The sequence below is a fragment of the Terrapene carolina genome, unplaced genomic scaffold (assembly GCF_002925995.2).
Source record: "Terrapene carolina triunguis isolate 2854851 unplaced genomic scaffold, T_m_triunguis-2.0 Scaffold112, whole genome shotgun sequence".
Lineage (NCBI taxonomy): Eukaryota > Metazoa > Chordata > Testudines > Emydidae > Terrapene > Terrapene triunguis.
The window spans coordinates 8,063,380-8,089,145 of NW_020664463.1; the positions used below are offsets into that span (position 1 = coordinate 8,063,380).

The 25,766-nt window shown below is 43.9% G+C and overlaps 1 protein-coding gene across 1 annotated transcript in view; it reads right to left on the reverse strand.

Moving 5' to 3' along the window:
* Nucleotides 1-1,145: 1,145 nt before the first annotated feature.
* Nucleotides 1,146-25,766, reverse strand: part of LMNTD1 (lamin tail domain containing 1) — a 251,476-nt gene continuing 226,855 nt past the window's right edge. Inside the window, exon 15 of the mRNA XM_029911684.1 lies at nucleotides 1,146-1,513. Within this exon, the coding sequence (XP_029767544.1) occupies nucleotides 1,373-1,513 (141 nt within the window). The 3' untranslated portion in view covers nucleotides 1,146-1,372. The remainder of the gene's footprint in view (nucleotides 1,514-25,766) is intronic.

The window sequence follows — 25,766 nt, forward strand, 5'->3', positions numbered from 1 at the left end:
CCTGTGAGACTCAGGATGGTAAAATCTGAGGAGTACCCAGATGCAAGTGGCTTAGAAAAATCTGACTTCAAAGGAAGACAGGGACTGGGAACTCATTCACCTCATCCCAGACAATTTCAGCTGACTTTCCCCTCACCTCTTGGAGGTCCCAACTCACAGCTTGTGAACCTCTCTTCTTTGATTGTTATTGTAGCTACACCGATTGACCATTACAATCTAAAGAGCTAGTAGGTCAGCATTACTCCCCTGGGGATGCAGCCTCCAACTTCACAAACTCTTCCTTCATTTTCTACCATCTAGTAAACAGGAAACCAGACACTGCTCCTCAATGTCAGGCAATATCTCTCCACCAGGCTACTGAGAAAGGCTCTGGAAGGCTGTTTTTGGTGGGAGTTATTCATGTATTCATAACTTGTGATTTTATAATCCAGGCAGTGGGAAAATATCCCCAACTTAGGTTAGATTTTAAAACGGTATAAAAGAGATGGATGTCTGTGGAAGAAGTTATGGGTAAGTTTCTCCCTGTTTTCACTGGAGATGGAAATGAAATTAAACTTGAATCCAAACATGCCAAATTTTGAGGACATTTGCATCTATATATGGATCCAAAATTTTAAAGCAGACTCCTATCCTTGTAATTGGCTGAATCAAAAGCCAGCATGTCAACATTCCCAAATCTGAAGCAAGTTAGGATCTGCCTTTTGCATCTAAAACTCATCTTTAGTTAACATGAACACTGTCCTGGGGATAGATTTGACCAATGGAACCTTCTTACCAGGACAGTCATTTATTTTGATTCCATTATAGTATGATCATTACCCACTGCTGGCCTCGAGGACACCTTTGTGGGCCAACTTTGCCTACCCATTTTCATATGTCAGCTGCCGCCACTGGATTTGATAGTTGTGTAAAAGGGGGGAAATAAATCATTACAGTATAAGAAATATTACATTGCAGATACTTTTAAACATCTTTTTCCCCTGTGCAACCAAAATAGATGGTTATTTTTTAAAGGTTTTTGCTTTGGTAGTTAAATGCTCCCCCGCCCAAACACAGAATGATTATATAAATAATATGTAAAACATTATATATAGTATACACTCTCTATATAATGTTTTACATATTATATACACCCTATTATCAGTTATTCCAAATATATAATCAATAAAAAATGTAATGATAATAGTCAGTGAAACAAACTTTCTGGTACATATCAGTCTACACAGAAACAATATTTAAATTCTATAGTGTCACTCAACAACCTACTCTCTTCGTTCCCTGAAGCAATGACCTACATATTACTATTTTTGCTGCAGAGCATTAAGGAGCTCCCCCACCCCTCCTACACACACTCCTATTCATAGATCCTGTGTTAGAAGTTAGAGAAAGTGGTGGGTGTAAAAGAAGTCGGGGTTGGTAGACTGAAGATGTAAGGTGAATTGACAAAGTACTTCTGTAGAACAGAGCCAGTGGGTGCAGGAGAACCTACGTACATCACTCCACCTAAATTAGGCTGCAAAAGAAAAACAAGATTCCTGGTAAGTTTTAGAGGTAGAGTAAGTGCATATAGCATTAAACCAATACTCTCTAAATTGCCCTTATTTAGTTAATTTAGTTTTTCTTTCCCCTTAATGATTGAAGGGCTCATGAATGGTGCAGGAGACTGAAGTCTTCTTTAGCCATAGAACAGATAGAGTAGAAATGCAAATATTCGCCATGGCAGTCAGCTGATTTGCCTCAACCCTGACCTGGAGAGATTATTCAACTGTCCATTCAGTTGCTGGTCCTTCTGCTGAGACTGCCACAAGGGAACCAGTTGGGAGGATGTTGTGAGCTCTGTGCACATTTGTTCACTAGGAACTGGGTTAAAACCACCAACTCATTCACATTTTAGTCACTAGTGTTCTGAGAGAAATTCTGTGCAGCATCTTAGAGGTAAAATTGGTAAATCTTAGTCTTTACCAATTCTTTGAGTCATCCAGTACCTCCCCTAGCTCCTTTCTTATAAAAGTGACACCACACAATGGAATGAGTTGAAGGTCACTAGTCAAAGCCATCAGGCAAAATAATAATATATTATTAATATTAGTGAGTGACAAAAGTGACCAGTAATTTTAGGTATCTTAGAGAGACCTCATTTTCAGAAAGTGATGAGTGCCCATCTTTTGAAAATCAGACCCCTCTGAAGTGTCTCCAGATGAGCCCTCCAACACTGAAAATTATTAATAAATATTGCAAAAACTAAAATGATCTGAACTGGGGAAAAACAATGGCATGTTTAAATGTACCAATATATTAAACTCTAACAAGATTATGTATCAAATTAATTTATTGTTTTCCATACTGAAACTGGAAGGGGAACTGACATTTCTGCCACTGTACCCAAAATTTTGTGCCAAGAAGCTGATATCATCATGACCTTGCAATCTGTAACTCAACTCCAGCTTCCAGTCAGTATACAAATATACCAATGGCAAAGCCAAGCTGGCTAAGAAGCATTCTTTGATTGTTGCTTTAAATAATTATATGGAAATTTAAAACCTAATTATTGGACCACTGAAAACAGGTGTGAAGTCATTACAGTGATGATGCTAATGCTAGAGCACTCACTAGGCATAGGATATAGAGCCTTGATTCATACCCTGTTGAGATCAATAGGAGTTTTGCTTTGCGCTTTGTGCTCAGGCTCTGAGTTCATTATTAGCAATAATGTTTGCGGACTTATACAGTGATTCTTACTGAAAAGATTCCAAAAACCCCATCAGAGGCATGTTCTGTCCTTGGCTGTGCACATGTGGGTCCAATAGATTTCCAGAGGACAGGTCTGCATACACAAGACAGAATATGGCTTTAAGTGATTGCCAGTCCCTGAGAAGCACTGCTTCTAACCTGGTGCACATACAACACATTCAGACCAACTCCAGCTCTCCACTATTTACTTAAAATGCACACTGTAAGAAACACAGATTTTTCACATCTGAAAAAATTTTGGTCACACGTCACTTTTTTGTACATACAGAGATGGGAGCTGAGTCTAGGATGGCTGCATGATAAAAACATCTTCTAGAGGAATAAGAAAGAAATTGTATTTTGAAAGGAGGTGACCTAGTGGTTAGAGAAGATGAGTAGGTGTCAGGTGGAATCCTGAGTGCTATAACTGGCTCTGCCATTGATTTGCTGTGTGACCTTGGGAAAGTGGCACAATTTCTCAGTGCCTCAGTTTAATAATATCTAATTCATAAGGGTGTTTATGAGGCTAATTATTAATTAATCTCGTTCCAGTGGTTTGAGATCCTCATATGAAAGGGGCAAAGAATTATTATTATAATCCGATCCCCAGGTCTGGTTTATGATCAACTACCTATAGGGATTAAAACAAAAACCAACAACCCTAAAACAAAACCGCCCATTGGCAGGTATCTTGGAATGTAGCTAGTCTTTTATGATCCCTTTCGGCTATAGAATATTTTTAGACACAAACACACCTATTACATAACATTATGGAGTGGAAAGTATTCTCTTTTGTGAAATGTGCATCTTTTTTATGTTGGGCTGTGGAATCCAAGACTGAATTTAGGAACATTGGAATTCTAATAGCAAGGCAAACCACTTGCCCATCTAGTCCAGTATCCCATAGATGAGAGTGGCCAGTACCAGTCCAGAACCTTCAGAGAAAGATACAAGAAGCACTATAGTGGACAATTATGGAATAACGTTCTCACAGGATAGCTCTTGGCCTCAAATGCATCTTGTAGCAATGAGTTCCACAGATTAATTATGCATTGAGGGGAAGAGTTTACTTTTATTTGTTTTAAATTTAAATTTTATTTAATGTCCCTTGTTGTATAAATGTCCCTTTATCCAGGAGAAAGGATAAATAGGAACACACAATTTACCTTCTGTATACCATAATTTATTTTCTCTCTCTCATGTTTCCTTTTATTCATCTCTAAACCACAGTCCTAATCTTTTCAATTTAAAAGTTTTCATCTAAACATTTAAATTACCATCTCTGGACCCATCTATTTCTGCAGTATCTTTTTTGAGAGAAGATGACCAGGACTGAATACAGTATATTAGATGTGGTCATAAAATTGGTTTATCTATGAATGAAACCATAGCACCCTTGATTTAAGAAAGTAAGAGAGAAAGAAGTCATCAATGACTTAGATATTGGCATAGAAAGTACGCTTATTAAGTTTGCAGATGATACCAAACTGGGAGGGATTGCAACTGCTTTGGAGGATAGGGTCATAATTCAAAATGATCTGGACAAATTGGAGAATGGTCTGACATAAACAGGATGAAGTTTAATAAAGACAAATGCAAAGTGCTCCACTTAGGAAGGAACAATCAGTTTCACACATACAGAATGGGAAGAGACTGTCTAGGAAGGAGTATGGCAGAAAGGGATCTAGGGGTTATAGTGGACCACAAGCTAAATATGAGTCAACAGTGTGATGCTGTTGCAAAAAAAAAGCAGACGTGATTCTGGGATGCATTAACAGGTGTGTTGTGAGCAAGACATGAGAAGTCATTCTTCCGCTCTACTCTGCGCTGATTAGGCCTCAACTGGAGTATTCTGTCCAGTTCCAGGCACTGCATTTCAAGAAAGATGTGAAGAAATTGGAGAGGGTCCAGAGAAGAGCAACAAGAATGATTAAAGGTCTAGAGAACATGACCTATGAAGGAAGGCTGAAAGAATTGGATTTGTTTAGTTTGGAATAGAGAAGACTGAGAGGGGACATGATAGCAGTTTTCAGGTATCTAAAAGGGTGTCATAAGGAGGAGGGAGAAGACTTGTTCATCTTAGCCCCTAAGGATAGAACAAGAAGCAATGGGCTTAAACTGTAGCAAGGGAGGTTTAGATTGGACATTAGGAAAAAGTTCCTAACTGTCAGGGTGGTTAAACACTGGAAAAAAACTGCCTAGGGAGGTTGTGGAATCTCCATCTCTGGAGATATTTAAGAATAGGTTAGATAAATGTCTATCAGGGATGATCTAGACAGTATTTGGACCTGCCATGAGCGCAGGGGACTGGACTCGATGACCTCTTGAGGTCCCTTCCAGCCCTAGAATCTATGAATAACTGTTTATCCAATAAACACCAGGAAAACACTGGAAATGGTTATTTGTATTTAAGTGTTTGTCTAGTTGACACGGAGCAGTAGTGTGGATTATGGGAGTGTGATTTCTGAAGTGCACTAATGCATTGCAAATTAATTGATCTGTGTAGACCCAGATGGTGTGCACTAACCGTTCCTAAGGCCTGGTCTACACTAGTGGGGGGATCGATATAAGTTACGCAACTTCAGCTACATGAATAACGTAGCTGAAGTCGACGTACTTAGATCGACTTACTGTGGTGTTTTCACCACAGTGAGTCGACTGCTGCCGCTCCCCCATCGACTCTGCCTGCGCCTCTCGTGGCAGTGGAGTACAGGAGTCGACAGGAGAGTGCTTTGTGGTCGATTTATCGCGTCTAGATGAGACGCGATAAATCGATCCCCACTGGATTGATCGCTGTCTGCCGATCCAGTGGGTAGTGTAGACATACCCTTAGTGTGCTTTAACATAGTGCTGTTTGAAACAGTGTTATGTTGAAGTGCACTAAGGAACGTTACAAAGAGATTACTCATTACACTGTATTACAAATAGAAAGCCCCCAAACTACTAGTTTTTGGACATCTACATAAAACTCAAAATTGTTAAAAATAACCCATCCCAAAATGAAATTAATAAACCCCCCAAAATAGAACTCCTATTTATTTTCTATCCACTTCCTTATATGTTCTAACATGATTTACTTTTTTGACTGCTGCTGTACATTAAGCAGAGATTTTCACTGAGCTGTCCATGATGATCAAGTATTTTTCCTGAGTGGTTACAATTAATTTAGAACTCAGCAATGGTTAAGAGCAGTTAACTTGTTCCTTCCAAAGTTCATTATCTTGCAGTTGATAGCAGTAAATTTCATCTGCTATCATAATGTCTGGCTGCCTACATTTGTTAGATCCTTCTGAAATTCTTCAGTCTTCTCTAGTTTCAAGTGGCCTAAATTATTTTGTGTCATCTGCAAATGTTGTCACCTTATTGCTCACCCTGTTTTCCATTTTGTTAATAAACATAGTAAACACCACGTCATAGTACACAGATCCTTAAGGCACTCCTCTGTTAATCTTTCGCCACGGTGAAAATTTACTATTTATTCTGCATTTTGTTTTCTATCTCTTTATCAATTTCTAACAGTACTTTATCTGTACTTTTAGTATATGTCTTACAATATGGCCTAATAAGAGCTCATAGATATTGAATGGGAATACTTTTCAGTTAAATTCACAATGACATCACTTTTTATTTAAGCAAAAATTGACCCGAATGATCCTCATGCCATTTTGATATGATGCTTTTTAAATATTTCTAAGCTTGGGTTGTACTAGACTCCATCCTTAAAATGACAGTGTCAAAGAGTACCATGAAAGCATCAGGCTGATGTTTCAAGACCATTATATTGTCACACAATACACTCATAAAGAATAGTTCTGACATCTGCTGCAATTAGTAGATCACTCGTGCATACTTGGCTCCTTGCATCAGTGCTGCGTGTACTCACTAGGAGTGCTTGTGGTGATGCATCATGGAGTACACCCTGGGGAGGTAACCCAGCGTACAACTTGCTATCGCCCACAGCACTTCCTTTTGGGACATTTTGGCAATGTATGGGGGGGCAGAAACGAGTTGTGCAGGGGTGACTGGGAGCAAGGCATCAAGTTCCCATCATGCACCCTTTTCCATCCCATAGTTTTCACACCTTTTTTAAAATCCCACAATCCCATGCGGCGCTGTTCGCCCTCTCTGACAGAAACATGGAGCCTTCGCAGCTCTGCGCTATTGTCATAAGCATTCCAAACGCAGGACAAATGATCCTACAGTATCGGCAGAGCCGCAGAAAGAATCCCCGCAGCAGCAGGGGACCTGATGAGTCCATGGAGGACACATTGCTGTGGGACACAGCAAAAAAACAATTCAAGGTTGTTGGTGGCATTCAGAGAGCAGCGGCAGATGGTGGAGAGCTGCTTCTGGGCCCAAGAAACAAGTATCAATTGGTGAGATCACACGGTAGTGTGGGTTTGGGATGATGAGCAGTGACTGCAGGACTTTTGGATGCACAATGCCACATTCCTGGATGTGTGTGCTCAGCTCACCCCAGCCTTCTAGCACAGGGACACCAGAGTGAGAACTGCACTGACAGTTGCAAAATGAGTGGCAAGCACTCCATGGAAGCTTGCAATGCTGGATTGCTACTGGTCAGTGGGAAACCATTTTGGAGTGAGAAAATTCACAGGGAGAGCCATTGTCATGCAAATATGTAGGGCTATTAATGGTCTCCTACTTCACAGCACTACGACTCTGGGCAATGTGCAGGACCTAGTGGTTGGATTTGCAGCAGTGAGATTCCAGAACTGCAGTGGGGCAATATATGACACACACATCTCTATTTTGGCACCAGCCCACCTTGTCACACAGTACATCAACAGAAAGGGCTGCTTTTCTGGGGTTATGCAAGTGTTGGTGGATCACCAGGGACACTTCACCAACATCAGTATTGGCAGGTCAGGGGAGGTGCATGATGCTCTCATCTTTAAGAACACAGGACTGTTCAGAAAGCTGCAAGCAGGGACATTCTTTCTTGACTTGTGGATTTCCATTGGTGATGTTGAAATGTTAATAGTGATCCTGCAGGACCCAGCATACCCTTTGTTTCCCTGGCTCATGAAGCCATACACCAGCCAACTTGACAGCAGCAAGGAAAGATTCAACTACTGGCTAAGCAGGTGCAGAATGACAGTTGAATGTGCTCTCAGTAGATTGAAGGGACGTTGGTGTTGTTTACATTGTAAACTGTAACGTGAAGTCTTTAAATCATGATTTGAGGAATTCAGTATCTCAACCAGAGGTTCTGGGTCTATTACAGGAGTGGGTGGGTGAGGTTCTGGGGCTTGCAATGTGCAGGATCTCAGACTAGAAGACCATGGTGGTCTCTTCTGGCCTTGAAGTCTATGAGTCTACTCATAAGATTGGATCTGAGTGAGAAAAAAATATCCCAATGGTGATAGCTGTCTGTTGTGTGCTGCACAATATCTGTGAGGCAAAGGAGAAAAGTTGACGCTGGAGTGGAGGGTAAAGGTGGAATGACTGTCTGATGAGTTTGAAGAGCCAGACACAAGGGCAATCAGAAGAGCTCAGTGCTGAGCTATGCAGCTCGGGGAGGACTTGAAAGAGCGCTTTAATAGTCAGCCACAATAACATGGTATGGCTGACTGTGCTGTACCTGGCCCTGAAGTTTTGGGGGCTATTAGGAATTGTGTGGTGGTTGGTGTACATCTATGAATATAACACTGTCTGTTAATGCACCTATGAATCTTGCTGTACATTTATAATAATTACACTGTGTTTGTCACTGATCTGTGAGTTCAGATACCCTGTGTATGGCAATGGTGCTTTCCGAAGTCATTGCAGACTGGCAGGGGAAAGCGTCCTACTGCAGAGGAAGAAATTAGGCTGCCAACCCTAGAATCCCTAGCATTGCAGAGAACCTCCATGACAGTTTCATCAAGATGTCTCAGGAGGATACAAGGGACACCCCTGTGTACATAAACAATCTGCTCCACATGCCCACCCTGAGGAATGAAGAGCAGTTGACAATCACTATCTCTTCCAGTACAAGTAAAACAATGAAAAGTCGATACCTGTGTCCTGCTACTTTGGGGTCAGGCACCATCTGGACATTTAAACATTGCAATGGGAAATGCATTCACACACTTACCTGAGGTTAATTCCCCTGCATTGGGCTCACCTGTGCTTAGCTACCGGGACTGATTAGACTGCGGTGGAGTCTTGAACAGATCCTGGTTCACAGCATAGCTGGACTCCCTGGTCACATGTCCCCTACCTCCTCCTCCTTGTTGGTGTCACTAGGCATAGTTACCAGGTAACTCGGGGGAGTGGAAGGCCATAAGTGCCGATGAAACTCCTGCGCTCTGGGTCTAAGTGAGCCACAGTGACTCCATCTTGTGAACTTTCACCTACTTCTATGCTAACTGCTTACATGCTGAAGCAGGCTGAAGCAAAAATGTAAGGGTCAGCTTTTCTAGCAGACAGCTATAGTTTCGCTCACAAACACAGTAGAGATAAGGAAGGGGGAGGGAAAAGCCTCTACGTCTTAACCTGCGAAGGCCACAGATAAACAGATGAACAAGAACTTTTCTCACATACCAATGTAGTGCCTATTGTAACTGTTGTCTGGGAGGGAGGGGTAGGGGTGAAAACAGACAAAGCCTGCACAGAAACAGCTTGGAATATAAAATGGGACACTTGCTTGTATTTGCTGCACTTGATTTGAGATATGCTGGTCTCCTAATGCCTATTCAGAGCTCTTGAATAAAGTTGGTTTGTTTCTCCATCCCTGGTGTGTCTATTGGTGCTGCGCACACCGGGCAATGAACCCCGCTGTTGCCCCCCTCGGGCCCTTTGAGCCGGCAACATCCTCACTATTCACTGCAGGGTCTGTCTCTTGGGGTCCTTGGAGGTACCCAAAGTGCTCTGCAGGGTGCTGATGGAGTCTCCACCAAATATGGCATGCAGCTCATTGTAAAAGCGGCTGGTCGGCAGCTTGGTACCAGATCAACTGTTGGCCTCCCTGGTCTTCTGCTATGCCTGCCACAGTTCCTTTCCTTTCATGCAGCACTGCTTCTGATCCCAGTCATACCCCTTCACCTAAAGCCCCCATACAATCTGCTTGTAGATGTCCACATTTCTACAACTGCATCATAACTGTGGCTGCACGGCCTCTTCTCCCCACTGCCCCAGAGCTCCAATATCTCCTGTCTACTCCAGGCAGGAGTTTGTGACCAGCATGGTCAGTTGGTCAGTTGTACACAACAAAAGAGAGCTGCAAGGTGTGCTCGCCAAGCTGAGCCATCAGGAAAAGTCATTCCAAAAATACGCAGGGTTTTTAAGTGGGGGCGGGGTGACAGCTTCTGGCTCCATAATCCCTAGGTTGTGGAGTTCACATACCACAGCAGTCAACATCGGACTGTGAGGTCCAGGGCATAGGTAATCTGGCCTAGCGGTTATGACTGGGTTGTGTCAAGGGGCAGCCACAAGGCAGTAGTCAATGAGTAGGGCTCAGAGTAATCACCAGAGCTGAGATCAACAGGCAAGAATCAGGATCAGCGTCAGGCTGCGGTCAGAGACCGGAGATCAGAGGTAATTACCAGGCTGGAATCAGGAGGCAAGAGTCAGGGTCAGAGTCAGGCTGGGGTCAGAGACTAGCAATCAGAAAGCGAGGTGAGGTCTGGAGTCACAGCAGACCAGAAGTCTGCATTGTTTCTCAGATAGCTTCCTGGGCCACCCTCCCAGTTTAAATAGTGAGCATGGGCCAATCAGAAGGCCACAGGGTGCTGTCATTCTGAATCCTTTGGGTAGTACTTCCTGCAGTGCCTAATCTACACAGTGCTCCTTGGCTCTAGCTCTACATGGCCTCCTAGTGGCAAAGTGGCAATATCAGCAGTCCCAGGCTCCACAGACCTTGGTTCTAGTCCCATGGATCTTTACAGAGGCATTGTGGGAGAGCTGCTGGAGGATTGTTAGGGTTGACATAGGTCATGCAGTGTCTACATTGGCACTCTGTCAACCTCAGTACATCAACCGTGGCTCAATGCTGTCCAATGAGGTGTTGTTACTGCAGTGCTGTAATGGGGTGTTCACAGCAGCGGGAGACAAATTTGAGTGTAGATACATGCACAACTAGGTTGACACAAGGTGACTTGCATTGAACTTCATAGTGTAGACCAGTTTTCAGTACTCCTGGGTCTAGTGACCTCACTAAGACCACTTGGCAGTGGATAAGAGTAGACTATAATCACACTGATATGGCTCACCTCCAAATTAAGATGACAGGAAAAAACCATTAGGGTAATTCTTGTAAAACTTGGGGTAAGCACAGAGAACAAAGGTAGACAGACATCAATGCCTGATTGATGGATCTGATGCTGTAGATTGATTATCTCACTCTTCTGCCCAGTGGAGGAATCTACATGGACTAGAAAAAGAACACAAAGGGACTTTCTACGGGAGTAATTGATCAGAGCAAACTGGCAACTTTAAAAGGGAATCAGGTGGGTTGCCTTTTTTCATTTTAGATTAAGGTTAAGAATGGAGTAGTCACCCTGTTTATTAAATCTCCAAGTGATAATGAAATAAAGGTAATGTATTCACAAAGATGATAACATCTTACATTACAGTTATGTAGACGCTTTTCATCACAAAGGACCCCAAAGTACTTTACAAGCTATGGTTCAATCCTACAAAGTGAGGAGAACCTCCTGAGTGGAAAAAAGGGCCTGGAATTCCCATGGAAGTTGTGGTATCCCTCCCCTCCCCCCCCCCACACACCATCCAGGCGGTGCTCAGCACTTTGCAGCATCAGTCCTTTATAAATGCAACACCTTGCATGAGATAGTAAGAACAGAAGACTAGGTTCCAGATCCTCAGCTCGTGTAAATAAATTGCAACCATTTACATCAGCTGAGAATTTGGTCCTAGGAATCAGATTGCTGGATTTTATTCTCAGCTCTGCCACTTGATCACTGGACATTTCATTTAACCTCTCTGTGCCTCAGTTTCTCCATTTGTAAAATGGGGATTGTCACAAGGTGGCCCTGCCCCCTTAAGAAGGAAGAGGCCAGTGCACCTGTGACTGGTCCACTGACTCCCAGTTGGACTATATTGGAAGGAACATGGACAAATCAGTAAAGTGATCGAGAGAACAAACATGGGGCTTTTGCTGCTCCCTAGAAAAGGGATATTGGCTACAAGCCAGGATGCCTGGGTAGTGGGAGAAGGAGACTCTGGAGCAAGAGAAAGACCCAGGGGAGTGCTCCTGTGGCAACTATCCTGTACAAAGGGCAGGGAGCTGGGAAAGAATCCAAGACGGACATGAGACTTCTATTAAGCCCAGGGTGGGTGGACATTGTTATTCCATTGTTACAAGGAAGACTGGAGCCTGAAGAAAGTCAAGAGTGAAAAAGGTGGCATAGCATGAGGTGGTTGGAGTTATAGTACGGCACTTGAGTTTAAATCCTTGAGCCAAGTAATAATGAATTATCCATGACAAGGGATCCTCTGCCCAGGAGAATATTTGAGGAGTATTAGCAGTGACCCGGAGAAGGGGGGAAACTGAGGGTGGGCACCTGCAGACACCTTCCTGCCAGGAAGAGGCACTGGCATGGGGCCTGACAAGTAACAGGGTTATTAATACTTCACAGAGTGATGTTAGGCTACAAACATGCAATTCTTTTGTAATGCATAAATGTGTTACATTGCTTTTGTTTTGTCTTTAAGGCTGACATTTTTAATCTCATCTGTTATCAATTACACTACACTCTCTTTACAACTCCTGTTGGATGCTAAACCTTGAGTGTAATGGAGAAGCTGCAAAGGAATGTAATTAAAATAGGAATCTTCTAACATGCTGAGAATACATTGTAATTAGGTCCAAGTTGTGAAGTTCAGGAGCCTGCCCCTGCTTCCATTGGCTGAAGATGAAATAGCAATTCCAGATCTGAATTTTCTCCAATGTTCTGAGTTAGCTCATTACAAAGAGAGTGAGCATCTGCAAAGTTTGGATCTGGAGATGATCTTCTTTGACTTCATGAGTGTTCTTACCTGGGGCTTTGGTTCAGGCTAGGGCTGTCAAGCAATTAAAAAAATTAATAGCAATTAATCACACTGTTAATAATAGAACACCATTTATTTAAATATTTTTGGATGTTTTCTACATTTTCAAATATATTGATTTCAATTACAACACAGAATACAAAGTGTACAGTGCTCACTTTATATTTATTTTTTATTACAAGTATTTGTGCTGTAAAAAACAAACAAAAGAAATAGTATTTTTCAATTGACCTAATACAAGTACTGTAGTGCAATCTCTTTATCATGAAAATTGAATGTACAAATGTAGAATTATGTACAAAAATAACTGCATTCAAAAATAAAACAATGTAAAATTTTAGAGCTTTCAAGTCCACTCAGTCCTACTTCTTGTTCAGCCAATCACTCAGACAAACAAGTTTGTTTACATTTGCAGGCGATAATGCTGCCCTCTTCTTGTTTACAATGTCACATGAAAGTGAGAACAGGCGTTGGCATGGCACTGTTGTAGCGGGCGTCGCAAGATATTAACGCAGCCAGATGTGCTAAAGATTCATATGTCCCTTCATGATTCAACCACCATTCCAGAGGACATGCGTCTATGCTGATGACAGGTTCTGCTCAATAACAATCCAAAGCAGTGTGGACCGACGCCTGTTCATTTTCATTATCTGAGTCAGATGCCACCAGCAGAAGGCTGATTTTCTTTTTTAGTTGTTCGGGTTCTGTAGTTTCCGCATCGGACTGTTGCTCTTTTAAGACTTCTTAAAGCATGCTCCTCACCTCGTCCCTCTCAGATTTCGGAAGGCACTTCAGATGCTTAAACCTTGGGTCGAGTGTTGTAGCTATCTTTAGAAATCTCACATTGGTACCTTCTGTGCGTTTTGTCAAATCTGCTGTGAAAGTGTTCTTAAAATGAACAACATGTGCTAGGCCATCATTCGAGACTGCTATAATATGAAATATATGGCAGAACGCGGGTAAAACAGAGCAAGGGACATACAATTCTCCCCCAAGGAGTTCAGTCACAAATTTAATTACTGCATTATTTTTTTAATGAGCATCATCAGCATGGAAGCATGTCCTCTGGAATGGTGGCTAAAGCGTGAAGGGGCATATGAATGTTTAGTATATACCTCTACTCCGATATAACGTGACCTAATATAACACGAATTCGGATATAACGTGGTAAAGCAATGCTCCGGGGGGGGGGGGCAGGGCTGTGCACTCCGGCAGATCAAAGCAAGTTCGATATAACACGGTTTCACCTATAACGCGGTAAGATTTTTTGGCTCCTGAGGACAGCGTTATATCGGGGTAGAGGTGTATCTGGCATGTAAATACTTTGCAATGCCGGCTACAAAAATGTTATGTAAACGCCTGTTCTCAGTTTCTGGTGACACTGTAAATAAGAAGAGGGCAGCATTATCTCCTGTAAATGTAAACAAACTTGTTTGTCTTAGTGATTGGCTGAATAAGAAGTAGGACTGAGCGGACTTGTAGGCTCTGAATTTTACATTGTTTTGTTTTTGAGTGCAGTTATATAACAAAAAAAATCTACATTTGTAAGTTATACTTTCATAACAAAGAGATTGCACTACAGTATTTGTATGAGGTGAATTGAAAAATACTGTTTCTTTTGCTCATAATTTTTACAGTGAAAATATTTGTAATAAAATATTAATATAAAGTGAGCCCTGTACACTTGGTATTCTGTGTTGTAATTGAAATCAATATACTTGAAAATGTAGAAGAACATCCAAAAATATTTAATAAATTTCAATTGGTATTCTATTGTTTAACAATGCGATTAAAACTGTGATTAATCACAATTAATTTTTTAATTGTGATTAATTTTTTTTAGTTAATCGTGTGAGTTAACTGCGATTAGTCAACAGCCCTAATTCAGCCTCATTTTAGGAATCTTGATTTGGGCCCAGCTTTCTCATGAAGCAGCCTTGAGGGTGCCATAGACTTTTAAAAATATAGCTCTGATTTTATTTTTATTAGGGCTGGTCAAAAGTTTTCCATCTGTATTGTTTTTCATTGAAAAATTGGATTTTCAACTACAATTTTTTTCCATGAAAAGTGTTAACTTCCTGTGGAAAATTTCAATATTTCATCAAAAAACCCCAAACATTAAAATATTTTTTATTCAAAATGACACCCTATTGCATCATGGGAGTTCTAGTTGATGCACTTTATGCTGCTGTATGGCTCTCTGGACAGACTACATCTTCCAGGATGCATATTATCCAGAGACTCTTAGGGAGCAAAACAATTTTAAATACATCAGAAGCAGGAAGCCTGCCAAACAGCCAGTGGGGCCATTGGACGATCAAGAATGTCAAGGCTGTTGCAGAGAAGCTAAATAAATTATTTGCATTGGTCTTCACTGGAGAGGATGTGAAGGAGATTCCCACATCTCTGAGCCATTCTTTTTAGGTGTTATGACTCAAAAAAGCGATCTAAGAGTCATTGTGGCTAGCCTTCCGAAAACATCTGCTCAGTGTGCAGCGGCAGTCAAAAAAGTGAACAGAATGTTAGGAACCATTAGGAAAGGGAGAGAGAAAAAGACAGAAAATATTATAATGCCATTATATAAATCTATGGTACGCCCACACCTTGAGTACTGCATGCAATTCTGGTTACCCCATCTCAAAAAAAGCTATATTAAAATTGGAAAATGTACAGAGAAGGGCAATAAAAATGATTAATGATATGGAACAGCTTCCATATGAGGAGAGATGAAAAAGACTGGGACTGTTCAGCTTAGAAAAAAATAGATGACTATGGGGGGATAGGTGGAGGACAGGTCCATCAATGGTTATTAACCGAGATGGTCAAGGATCCAACCCCATGCTCTGGGTATCCCTAAACCTCCAACTGCCAGAAGCCTGGAATAGATCACTCCATAATTGCCCTGTTCTGTTCATTCCCTCTGAAGCCTCTGGCACCGGCCACTGTTGGAAGACAGGATACTGGTCTAGATGGGCCATTGGTCTGACCCACTATGGCCATTCTTATGTTATGAGACACATCCTTTGTTCCAACCAGCTCTAATTTTTATCTTATTCCTGCAAAGGAAAAATAAAATAAATGTAGAAGTCTGACCTTAGGTTAAGGGTAAAGCTTCACCATGTTGAGAAAGGTGGTGGACGTGGCATTGGGGGCTGGAAGGAGAGGTTCTGCACTGACTGTAAGAACTGTAAACCGGCCTTGTGCTGATCACCCAGTGTGAAGAATGTCCCTGGAAGGAGGAGTTTCAGGGTTCCTTTCCTATCCTGTTGTGTAAATACGATATGATTAGCAGAAAATGACCTGCCTGAACCAAAACCACAGATCTAAGGCTCCCAAACATGGGGAATGGCCAAGATATGAATCTGAATTTTGTAAATCAGTCTCGTCTCCTGAACAAGCTGATCCAGAACTGTGGACCTGAACACCCCAAACTCTGAGGAGCTTGAAACCTAAATCAAAATTTTGCCACTAAGCCCATCTCTAACCTTTTAAAATAAAAGCTCCTTTTCTGCCAATAACATGATGTAGACTGGGGACCCACATTTTGTGGGTTTCCCAAAGCTTAAGTCCCCCCAGACATCTTCCACACAGACTCTTAACTCCTAGGTCTCCCCTTCCCCTCACTCCAGTGAACTCTTTTCCTCCACTAGTAGGTTCATCCGGTGTGCAAAATGTTGTATATGCAAATTTGTCATCTTTCGCTTCTTACATAGCATTGGCTCAATTGTCCACGACAAGTAAAATGGAAGAAGGACCTTGAGGAGGTAAGTCATATACCAATTTCATCAGTGTGCTCTGTTCACTGATAGCACACTGGGTCTCCTGGGATTCTTGTTAAGCCCACAGATGGGAATTGCAGCTTGTTTTCTCGATTCACTGCCTTTGGATGAGATCAAAACTTTCTCTGGAATGAGTTCCAGTGAGCTGTGACCCTAGGAATAAACAGTTTGTCTGTGTACACCTATTGCTTGTTCAGTATATTTACTCCTCATGATTTGTGAGGCTTTTTTCATTGAGTTGGACACAGTGCTGTACAGCTGCATCACTGTACAGATTGCACAATGTGATAGGGAAATAAATGGAAATCCTAAACCTTGGCATAGAAAAACTAGTTTGGTTCCAGACTTGCTGCACTTTACCTCCTTTCTTGCAAACACAGAAGGGGTTTTGGGCATAACTCAAAGCCTTCTGCTGCTCTTGTTGGTGGGTGTCAGATACAATACAACTCTTTCAGAACAAAAGTGAAAGCCCTTAATGTACTGCTTTTGTATAGTTTCTAGGTGCATTTCAATATGTTTAAAAAATGAGTGAATAACTTAGTTCCTGTATGCCATTTGGTTCAGCTCACAAAGCCTCATCCTAAAAACCAGGCAAATTCTGAGGCTCCACAAATGTCCCCCCTAAATAGGTGTGCAGAGCAGATCTAATGTATGCCCATTTCATAGCTGACAGCAGCCCCAGGCAGGATCCTCTTCCCCACCCCCATGCATATAGTGCCCTTGCAAGAACAGGGATAATCTGTTGTGGGGAAACTGAAAAGGTGGGACTATTAGTTAGTTATGTATAAACATGCAAACCCACACTTGATGTTGCTCTTACATGTTCCTCCATGTCTGCTCCACAGATATTGACAGAAGCCAGAAGCCAAGAGTTAAATCTCCACCCTACGACCCTAACTGCTGGACATTGGTTTTCTATCTGCAACATCTGCCACAATTTTTTCCTTAAAAGGGAAAGTACAATCTCTCCACCCCAACATGGCTTCTTCTCTCCCCATTCCACGCATACTCATCAGATCACTTAGCAGTAAAAACAGTGTGAGTTATTAAAAAAAAAGTTTTGGCTCCTAGTATTTATTCCCCAGCCTGGTCTAACCCGTTTCCCTTTTTTTCTGCCAAACCAAAGGCAATTTAAATAATTTACCTTCCCCCCCCCCCCCCCAAAGTGCTTTTATCTTCTGGGGTTTCAGCCAATTTTCCTATCTACCTGCTCTCAAGCTAATTAAAAATAGCATTTACAAATTATCTTGGGAGGATCACAAAACTTGAAACAAGTCTCTAAGGTAAAATAACACTGGGAGTACATTCCAGAAATAACATCCCTGGAAACTTGAAGCCACATCCTTAGGAGGTATAAAGCAGCATAGGTTCATTGAAGCCAACAGAATTGGGCCCATTTACACCAGCTGAGGACTTACACATATATATATATATAATATAAATGAATTCAGTGCTCATAAAAAGTGCTACACTGACTGCCCTGGGTATTGTAATCCTCTGTTTTATCAATAGAATACAAGAACCTGGAAGGAAAGACAGATGGACAGACAGACAGATACACATCATCCTGCTCCACCAATGTCCTTCCGCTGGAGTATGGGGAGGAATTCCTTTGAGAATAGCTCTACAGCTGTTCACTCTTCAGCTTCTCTGGCAAGACTCTCAACACAGGTGGAAGGTGGGATTGAGGATGGGTGATCTGATTCAGACAACCTAAGAAACTCTGGCACATGGGCCAGCTTTAGAACCAACGTCCTTTAAAAAAATTATTTTAGGTTCTGAAGCATTTTGATAACTTGGCACTCCTGAATTCTCATTAAAACAAGAAGGGAGAAAAAAATGCCACAAGGAGTGTGACCATTCTCCTGACATTTCTTGCTGAATCTTGCAGACTCAAGAGGATCAGATGTACATCCAAACTTGTGATTGTTTATCTAACTTGAACATGAACTCTGAAGCTTTGACTGTGCATCCATTGCTACTTGTCATGCAGGCAGATGTCTTCTAGGAACAAGACTGAGGCCATCATCTCATTTCATATAGAACATTGGAAAATAAAAAAAATGGTAATAGGCCATATCCCCAGCCTTATTCCTGTCCTGCTTTGTGCCATTCTGCTGGATGACAAGCAGCCAACAGTGGCCAGTTGGAGACTTCTGGATGGGGTAGAGCTGATATGGCTGGTTCTATACCACCCACTTGCTGCTGATATAGGAAGCGTTGCCAGGGAGAGTGGCTGTAGCTGGAGCACTGCTCTACTCTGGCAATTTTCAGCTAACATAAAGGATCCCTGGGGGACTGTTACCCATGGGGCACGTGACAGCAGTCCTGAGATAGCTCTGACTAGTGCCAGGGCTGCGTCCCAGAGACCAGCAGAGTAGAAAGGTATTGTTAAGCCACCTTTGAATTGCCAGCCAGAGGATCAGGGACAAAGACTTGTAACTACTATCACATGATTCAAACAGCTCTAGAGATGAAAGGCTCCATTGCCAATTCACTATTTTCTAAGACATTCAGATAGCCAGAAACTTGAATTTTTCGAAGTTACACTACTTCACTTGCCATGACAACCCCTCCTTTCATTGACCTCTGATGCTCTTATCAAGTTTAACAAACACACATCATCTCGCTGGGAACCAGATCATGAAGCGCATGAGGTGAAGGAAGGGGAGCAAAGTAGCCGAAAGAAGTTCTCTTATTCTGGGGCTGGTTCTCTGGCATGCCATGGTGCAATCTGCTCTAAGCTGTGCTGGCTGGCCATGGACACCAAGAGGCTGTCTGCCAGCCAGAGATTGCCAGAATGCAGTACTGTCAAGCCACATCCCCTGCTTTCTCTGTCCCTAACTCCCTTTCTACACTGGTGCAGGGTCTACTCAAGCCAGCGACTGCCTCACACCAGGAGAATCCCGAGACGAGGAGATAGGGATGGTTTACATCCCCTTTGCACTGCCCTCCAGAGAACCTGTATCTATATATCAGAGGATGCTACTCCAAATCAAACACATGCATCATCATTAGTATGCTAAGCCCTGTTCTAGTACTTTGGTCACACATTTCAACTGGGAACATAGATCTACTCCAGCTGGATGTAAATATTCATAGACTTTGTTTATTGCTGACTCACTAGAAGATATATGTGGAACTATCTATGCTAGACTGGTGGACTATGCACCACATTGTTTAATACAGATATAAAAATGCTCTAATTTACTGAAGCAGTGTAGCTGTGTGACACAAACACTAATCAAGCTGGTGATTCCCCTAGAGCCTGGTACAAATCATATCTCCTATTTCCCATATCTTTATTTAGCTCTTTTCTCCCCCATTTAGAAGTAGTCTTAGCACTGGTGAAAAGTGCTGGACAAACAGTCCTGGAGATTAAAGTTATCTGTTTCTCTGCAGAGCAGTGGCAGTACAGCCTCACCCCAGCAATGTGACACCACATTATCCTCACCAACTAATAACAGCATTATTTTCAAAGTGTTCTGACCCCACAAATCTGTGTACAGGATTTTGTAAGACCCTACAAGAGCCACGAAATCCTGGCTGTGGTCTTTGGTTATTTCCTTTGGATGAGCAAGTCCACATAGCTTTTCTGGAAGATTTTGAAGCTTTTTTCTCAGACCAGCTGAAAACAGGCAACATTCAGTTAGGTTTTTGCAACTGAAAAAAACTGAGCAGCTCTGGAAGCTTGTGTCTCCTGAGGAGCAGGTCCAAACTGGGGACCATAAGTGGGTGTAGGAGACTTTGTCAAATACCGTACTACATCTCGTACAAATACCACAGAGCAGCCACACTTTAATGGAGGCCATGGGACCAGAGCACCCCCTCAAGGCAAGATGCAGCAGTGCTGGGGCTTGTCCACTCTAGCGCCCCCTATTGTCAGCCAATCTGGTTCTGCAGTGTTCTGATTCTTTTGTAGCCCAGCCCTCCTGTCAGGGCACCTTTCAGTTCAGTCCCCTTCCAGGCCAACAAAAGTCTAACTGAAAATCCAAATAAACATCCCAACAAATGGTGGTTCTATCCCTATTGGGCTACACTGAAGTTCCCTGGTCTTCGCTCCTCCTCTCAGGCCTGCAGACTTCTTCTCTGCTCAGTAAGCTGAGCACTGTCTCCCAGGGCTTTCTCCCTGCAGACTCTTTTCTTCCTTGCAGGTTTCTCCCACTGCCTACCTGAGTGGTCTTCGAGTTATTGGAATACCACACTTCCCCTCCCCAGGGATTCCAGCAGCTTCTCCCAGGGACCTCCCTGCTTCTTACACACCCTACCTCAGGGTCTTCCACAGGAACCTAACCTGCTCCCTGTAGGTCCTCTCCCTGCAGGAACCTCCTGCTTCTTGTAGCCACTGCCATAGCTTTCTCACCACAACAGTTCTCTCTCAAGCATTTTTATGAGGCCCAGTATTCACCATGCTAACACCTAAACCCACGAGTCCCACCCCCTCAGGTTGGCCCCATTTCCCTTTAAGGGACAGGCACCCTGTGATACACTTACAATATTACAACAGCACTCATTTCCTCCTCCTCTGGAGGAAACAACTCTGGGGGTGAGAGGTTAGTTCAGACTCAATGTCCTTTCAGTCCTTGTCTGCCCAAATGGGTGCCAGTAAGTACCAGCTGGGAGAATGTTTTCTGTCCCCTGAGAACTGGACTGAGATCTGCCAAGTTATTTCACAAGACTATGTTCTCATATACGTTATGTGTATATGACCGAGCACATTTTGGACACTACTTTAATTGAACAGCTATTGAACAGCTCTCTGTGCCACCACTTAAATCCCACTTAAAAGCTAATTTGAGGGCTTAAGTGAATATTAAGTTCTGCATATGCCTTCTGATAGGGTTTAAATTGGACCTAAGTGAACCATACACTTGGTGCTAGTTGTCTGCACAGGGGTGAAATTGTATTCTGGATCTATGCAAGAACTGGAAAATAGGGTTTAAGGAAATATTTGATGATATGTCTAATTTAGCATTTCCGTTTGGACAAAACAGGTAGAAATGCCAAAAAAGTAAGCCTAGAACAAAACCAGTGAAATCATGGAAACAATGTCAACTCATGGTGGTTTTGCAGTTATAGCGAGTGATGGCATCATGCCATCAAAGCAAACCACCAACCATGTCATTTAGTGAAATGAAGCCTAGTTATAAGGCAAAATATTTGCCATGCATTGTAAATGGTTTCAACAATTGTCTGTCTTCTTTGTCCTGAGGTCTGTACACAGCATGAGGTCTTGCTTGCTGAATCAGTGAAGCCCAGTCCTATAGGCTCATGAAGTAAAATCTTGCTTTCCAGAGTGCGACTCAGTTTATTTCCTGGCACATTACCATCCCATTCATACTGGTTTTTATAAGCCTGGATTCTGATTGAGGACATCATGTTCTGACCCTAAAGGCCATATCTTCAAGTTTTCCAGATTCGAAGAAGAGCTCTATGTAGCTTGAAAGCTTGTCTCTTTCATCAATAGAAGTTGGTCCAGTAAAAGATATTACCTCACCCCTCTTGTCTCTCTAATGTCTTCCCAATACATTTAGAGCAAGACTACAGCTGCTCTTTTGAAGAGGTGAAACTCTAATAGGCAATCTGCCTGATTTATGTACCATGAAGCATGACTACAGATCTAGAAGACTCTTATTCATTAGATAATTTATTTGAAATGATAAATCTAGCTTGGTTATTATAAGTTACCAAATGAAGAGTAAAGGGACATTTTTGTTTTGGCCCACCTTTTTTCTTCTGTTTTCTAGGCTCAGGTGAATATTCCTCCCCAGCCACCAATTTTATTTTGTTTAAATAAATAATACTTCACACGATATAGCTCCATTTCTTCAAGGTGCTTTACAAACATGCATTCACTTAGGCCTGGGCTTACTCAGCCAGAGTGACAGAGGTCTGGCTCAGGTTTTCTGAGCCAGCACCCTGTCACAAACCTCCCTCCCTATGAACTGCCAGGTTTGTCCTTCCTCGATCTCTCTGCCCACATCCGGTGGGGTTAATCCGGGGAAGCCTCTCCCCCTCTTTTGGGCAATCACCTGCATCATCTCCTGAGGGTTCCTTCATCCCCCACCCACAAAAAGTACACTGGTTGGTGGGTGGATGTCCCTATAGCTCTGCTGCCACCCACAAGTCCTCACACCAATCGCACCCCTGCGGGCGTCCCTTCTCCTTTATCCCCTTTTCTTCAGGTAGGGGGTTGAGGCCAATCCCGACCTCCTGCTGGACACCCCGGGCCTCGGGTTCTCCCAAGCCACCAAGCTCCTGTTTCTTCTCCTGGGAGCTGTGGTGTGGGGACCTCCCGTTGCCCCTTTTCTCCCTCTAAGTGGCTTGGGCGGGCCATCTCCCCCACACCTCCTTCCCCTCTGTCTACCCTATCCAGGCTCTGTTGACTAGGTTTCTCATGTTCATTACCCTGAGGACCTTGCTGCTTTTCCTCCCTGAGGCTTTTCAGTCAAGGGCTCCCCACCCCCTTCTTCAGGGAACCTTTCCTTTTCCCTCTGGGGGGAGGGCCCCAGTCCATACCCAACACAACAGGGTAAGGTAACCCCTCTACTACCCCGACCTGCTTCCATTTAAAGCTTCCCTGCACTTCTAGGGGCACCTGGGCCACCAGGCAGTATCTCCTATCCCCATGGATACACTCCAGGGCCATCTGTGCATCTGGAATTAACCAGTGCGGTTTTATCAGCCCCCTCTGGATGAGCGAGCAGGCTGAAGCTGTATCCACCAGGCCCCTATGGGGTTTCCTCCCCACCCTCACTGGGATGGTGAATAGCCTCTGCTCCCTTGTCCACCCTCCAACATTAGTCCAGCTGGAAAATTCGGTCCACCCACATTCCATATCTGGGCAGTCCCCCTTTTTATGTCCTGGCTGCCCGCACTTCCAGCAAACAATCACGCCGACTCTACTGGGAGCTGTTTGGGGTTTCTCCTTCCTCTCGGGGCCTTTCCCAGGAAGGGGTTCCCTCAGCTTCTTCCCCAACTCTCTATCTTTATAGGGTTGGCCCTCCCTTTGGGGAACGTCTGCCTCCTGTGCACTCCTCGGTCAGCTTGACTGCCGCATCGACCATACTTGGCTGATGTTGCCTGACCCAGACTCGGATATTCTCAGAGAGGCCCTGTAGTAATTGCTCTAGGATGAGGGCATCCATTATCTCCCCCATCATTTGCTTCAGTATCTTCCCCCATCGTCTTGGGCCTCAGCCAACGGGTGGCCTAGTCCATCGTCTCTAGGCGAATGCCCAGGGCCACACAGCCCCCATCCATCGGGCTGACCGGAAATTTTGGCAGTATTTCTCCACTGACAGGCCCACGCAGTCTAGGATGGCCACCCTCACGTCTCATAGTTTCGGGCTTGTTCCTTGCTCAAGGCCATGTAAGCCACTTGAGCTTCTCCCACCAGATAGGCAGCCAGCCATAAGGCCCAGGTTGCCCTATCCCATCTGATGCCCATGGCTATCCGCTTGAATATACCAAGGAAGGCATCCGGGTCATCTGCCAGACCCATTTTACAGAGTTCCAAGCCCAGCAGCCGGGTGCCATCTCCTACCATGAGATTCACCATTCGTTGCTGCTGCACACTGTCCTGCTCTCTTACAAAGTCCTGTAGGCTTTTCTGCTATTCTGCCTGCCAGGTTAGCAAGGCCTGTCTCTCGGCCTGGTGGAACTGCTGGAAGCCTTGCAGCACCTTCTGCATCTGCTCCTGCTGTTTGATGAGCCATTGCAGGGTCTCCTCCATCTCCAGGCTGCCAACCACGTCCGTTGGCTCAGGTCCTAGACAAGCCCCCATGTGTAACAGGGAACAGGTGGTCTCCTCTTTCTTCTGCCACTTCTGCGCCCACAAATCAACCAGAGACCTCTGCTTTGGTGCTATCACGCATGCTCTTTATTTACAGTAGAAGTTCCCACCACCTTGTAGCTACAGACAGCGTCAGGCTTGCAGCCTCAGGGACTGTTGGCTTCTGCAGCCTGCAGGGGAGAGCAGCCTCTAACTCCCTAGTTCCTCCCTTTCCTCTCCCCGCAGCTTCCTGCCAGCCTTTATGTAGCCCCTATGGGTGTTTCTTTAAAGTCTTTAAAATAAATGGTACTGGTATACTCAGCTGATGCACACATCATATGTCCTTTGAAGTAAATGCAACTACACTGATTTACACCAGATGAAGATCTGGTCCAATGTGTTAAAAAATTATATTACATTTATACAACCTTTTTAATCTTGAAGTACCCCAATGTGCTTTGGATACAGGAATCAGTATACCCACACAGGAAATGTCCCTGCCTCTGGGATAGGGAGCAGAAATTGCATAACAGCATACAGCAACGTAACACAGTCTACAGTAAATCCATACAGCAATCATTGCAGTCGTTTGGGATGCAGAAGGCTTGACGAGACAGATTAGAGAGTAGAAGACTTTTGGCCCCTTTCCAGAAAATTAAAACCATCCATTTTAAAGGTTTACACAACTTCCCCCCCCTCCTCCCCCAAAGTTTTAGAAATGAAGTTTGAGATGAGGATAGTTTCCTTTGGGAGAACATGGTAGATGGAAGAGTACTTGATAAATGATGCTTATAAATGCTGAGGGGAATTTTTTGCCTCTGCCTGAACTGATGAAACAGCAGAGGTCACTTTTATTTTTTACTGTACATAGGATATACGACAGAATTATTGCAAGACAAAATACCTCATTTTTTTCCTGTTTTCACTTCAAACTAGAGATAAGCTCAAGCTGCAGAGCCTCAGTATGATGTACATGCAGGGCCGGCTCCAGGCACCAGCCGACCAAGCACATGCTTGGGGCGGCACCTTGGGGCAGGGCAGCGCTCGATTTTTTATTTATTTATTTATTTTGATTCGGCGGTGCAGCGCTAGGAGGGGGGGCGGGGCTTCGGGCGGCGTGGTGCTCGGGGGGGGTGGGGCTTCGGGCGTTGTGGTGCTGGGGGGGCGGGGCTTCGGCCGGCATGGTGCTCAGGGGGGCGGGATCTTGGGGGGGGCTGGTGCGGTGCGGCGCTCGGAGGGGGGGCGGGGGCTTCGGGTGGCGCAGCGCTTGGAGGGGGGCAGGGCTTCGGGTGGCGCGGCACTGGGGGGGCGGGGCTTCAGGTGGCGTGGTGCTGGGGGGGTGGGGATTTCGGCGGCGCTCGCGGGGGGGGGGGGTACGGCGGGGCGGCTCTCTTCTTTTTTGCCGGGGGCGGCAAAAAAGTTAGGGCCAGCCCTGTCCGTGTGTCCCTCAAGTTCCTAGGTGAAGGGCCCAG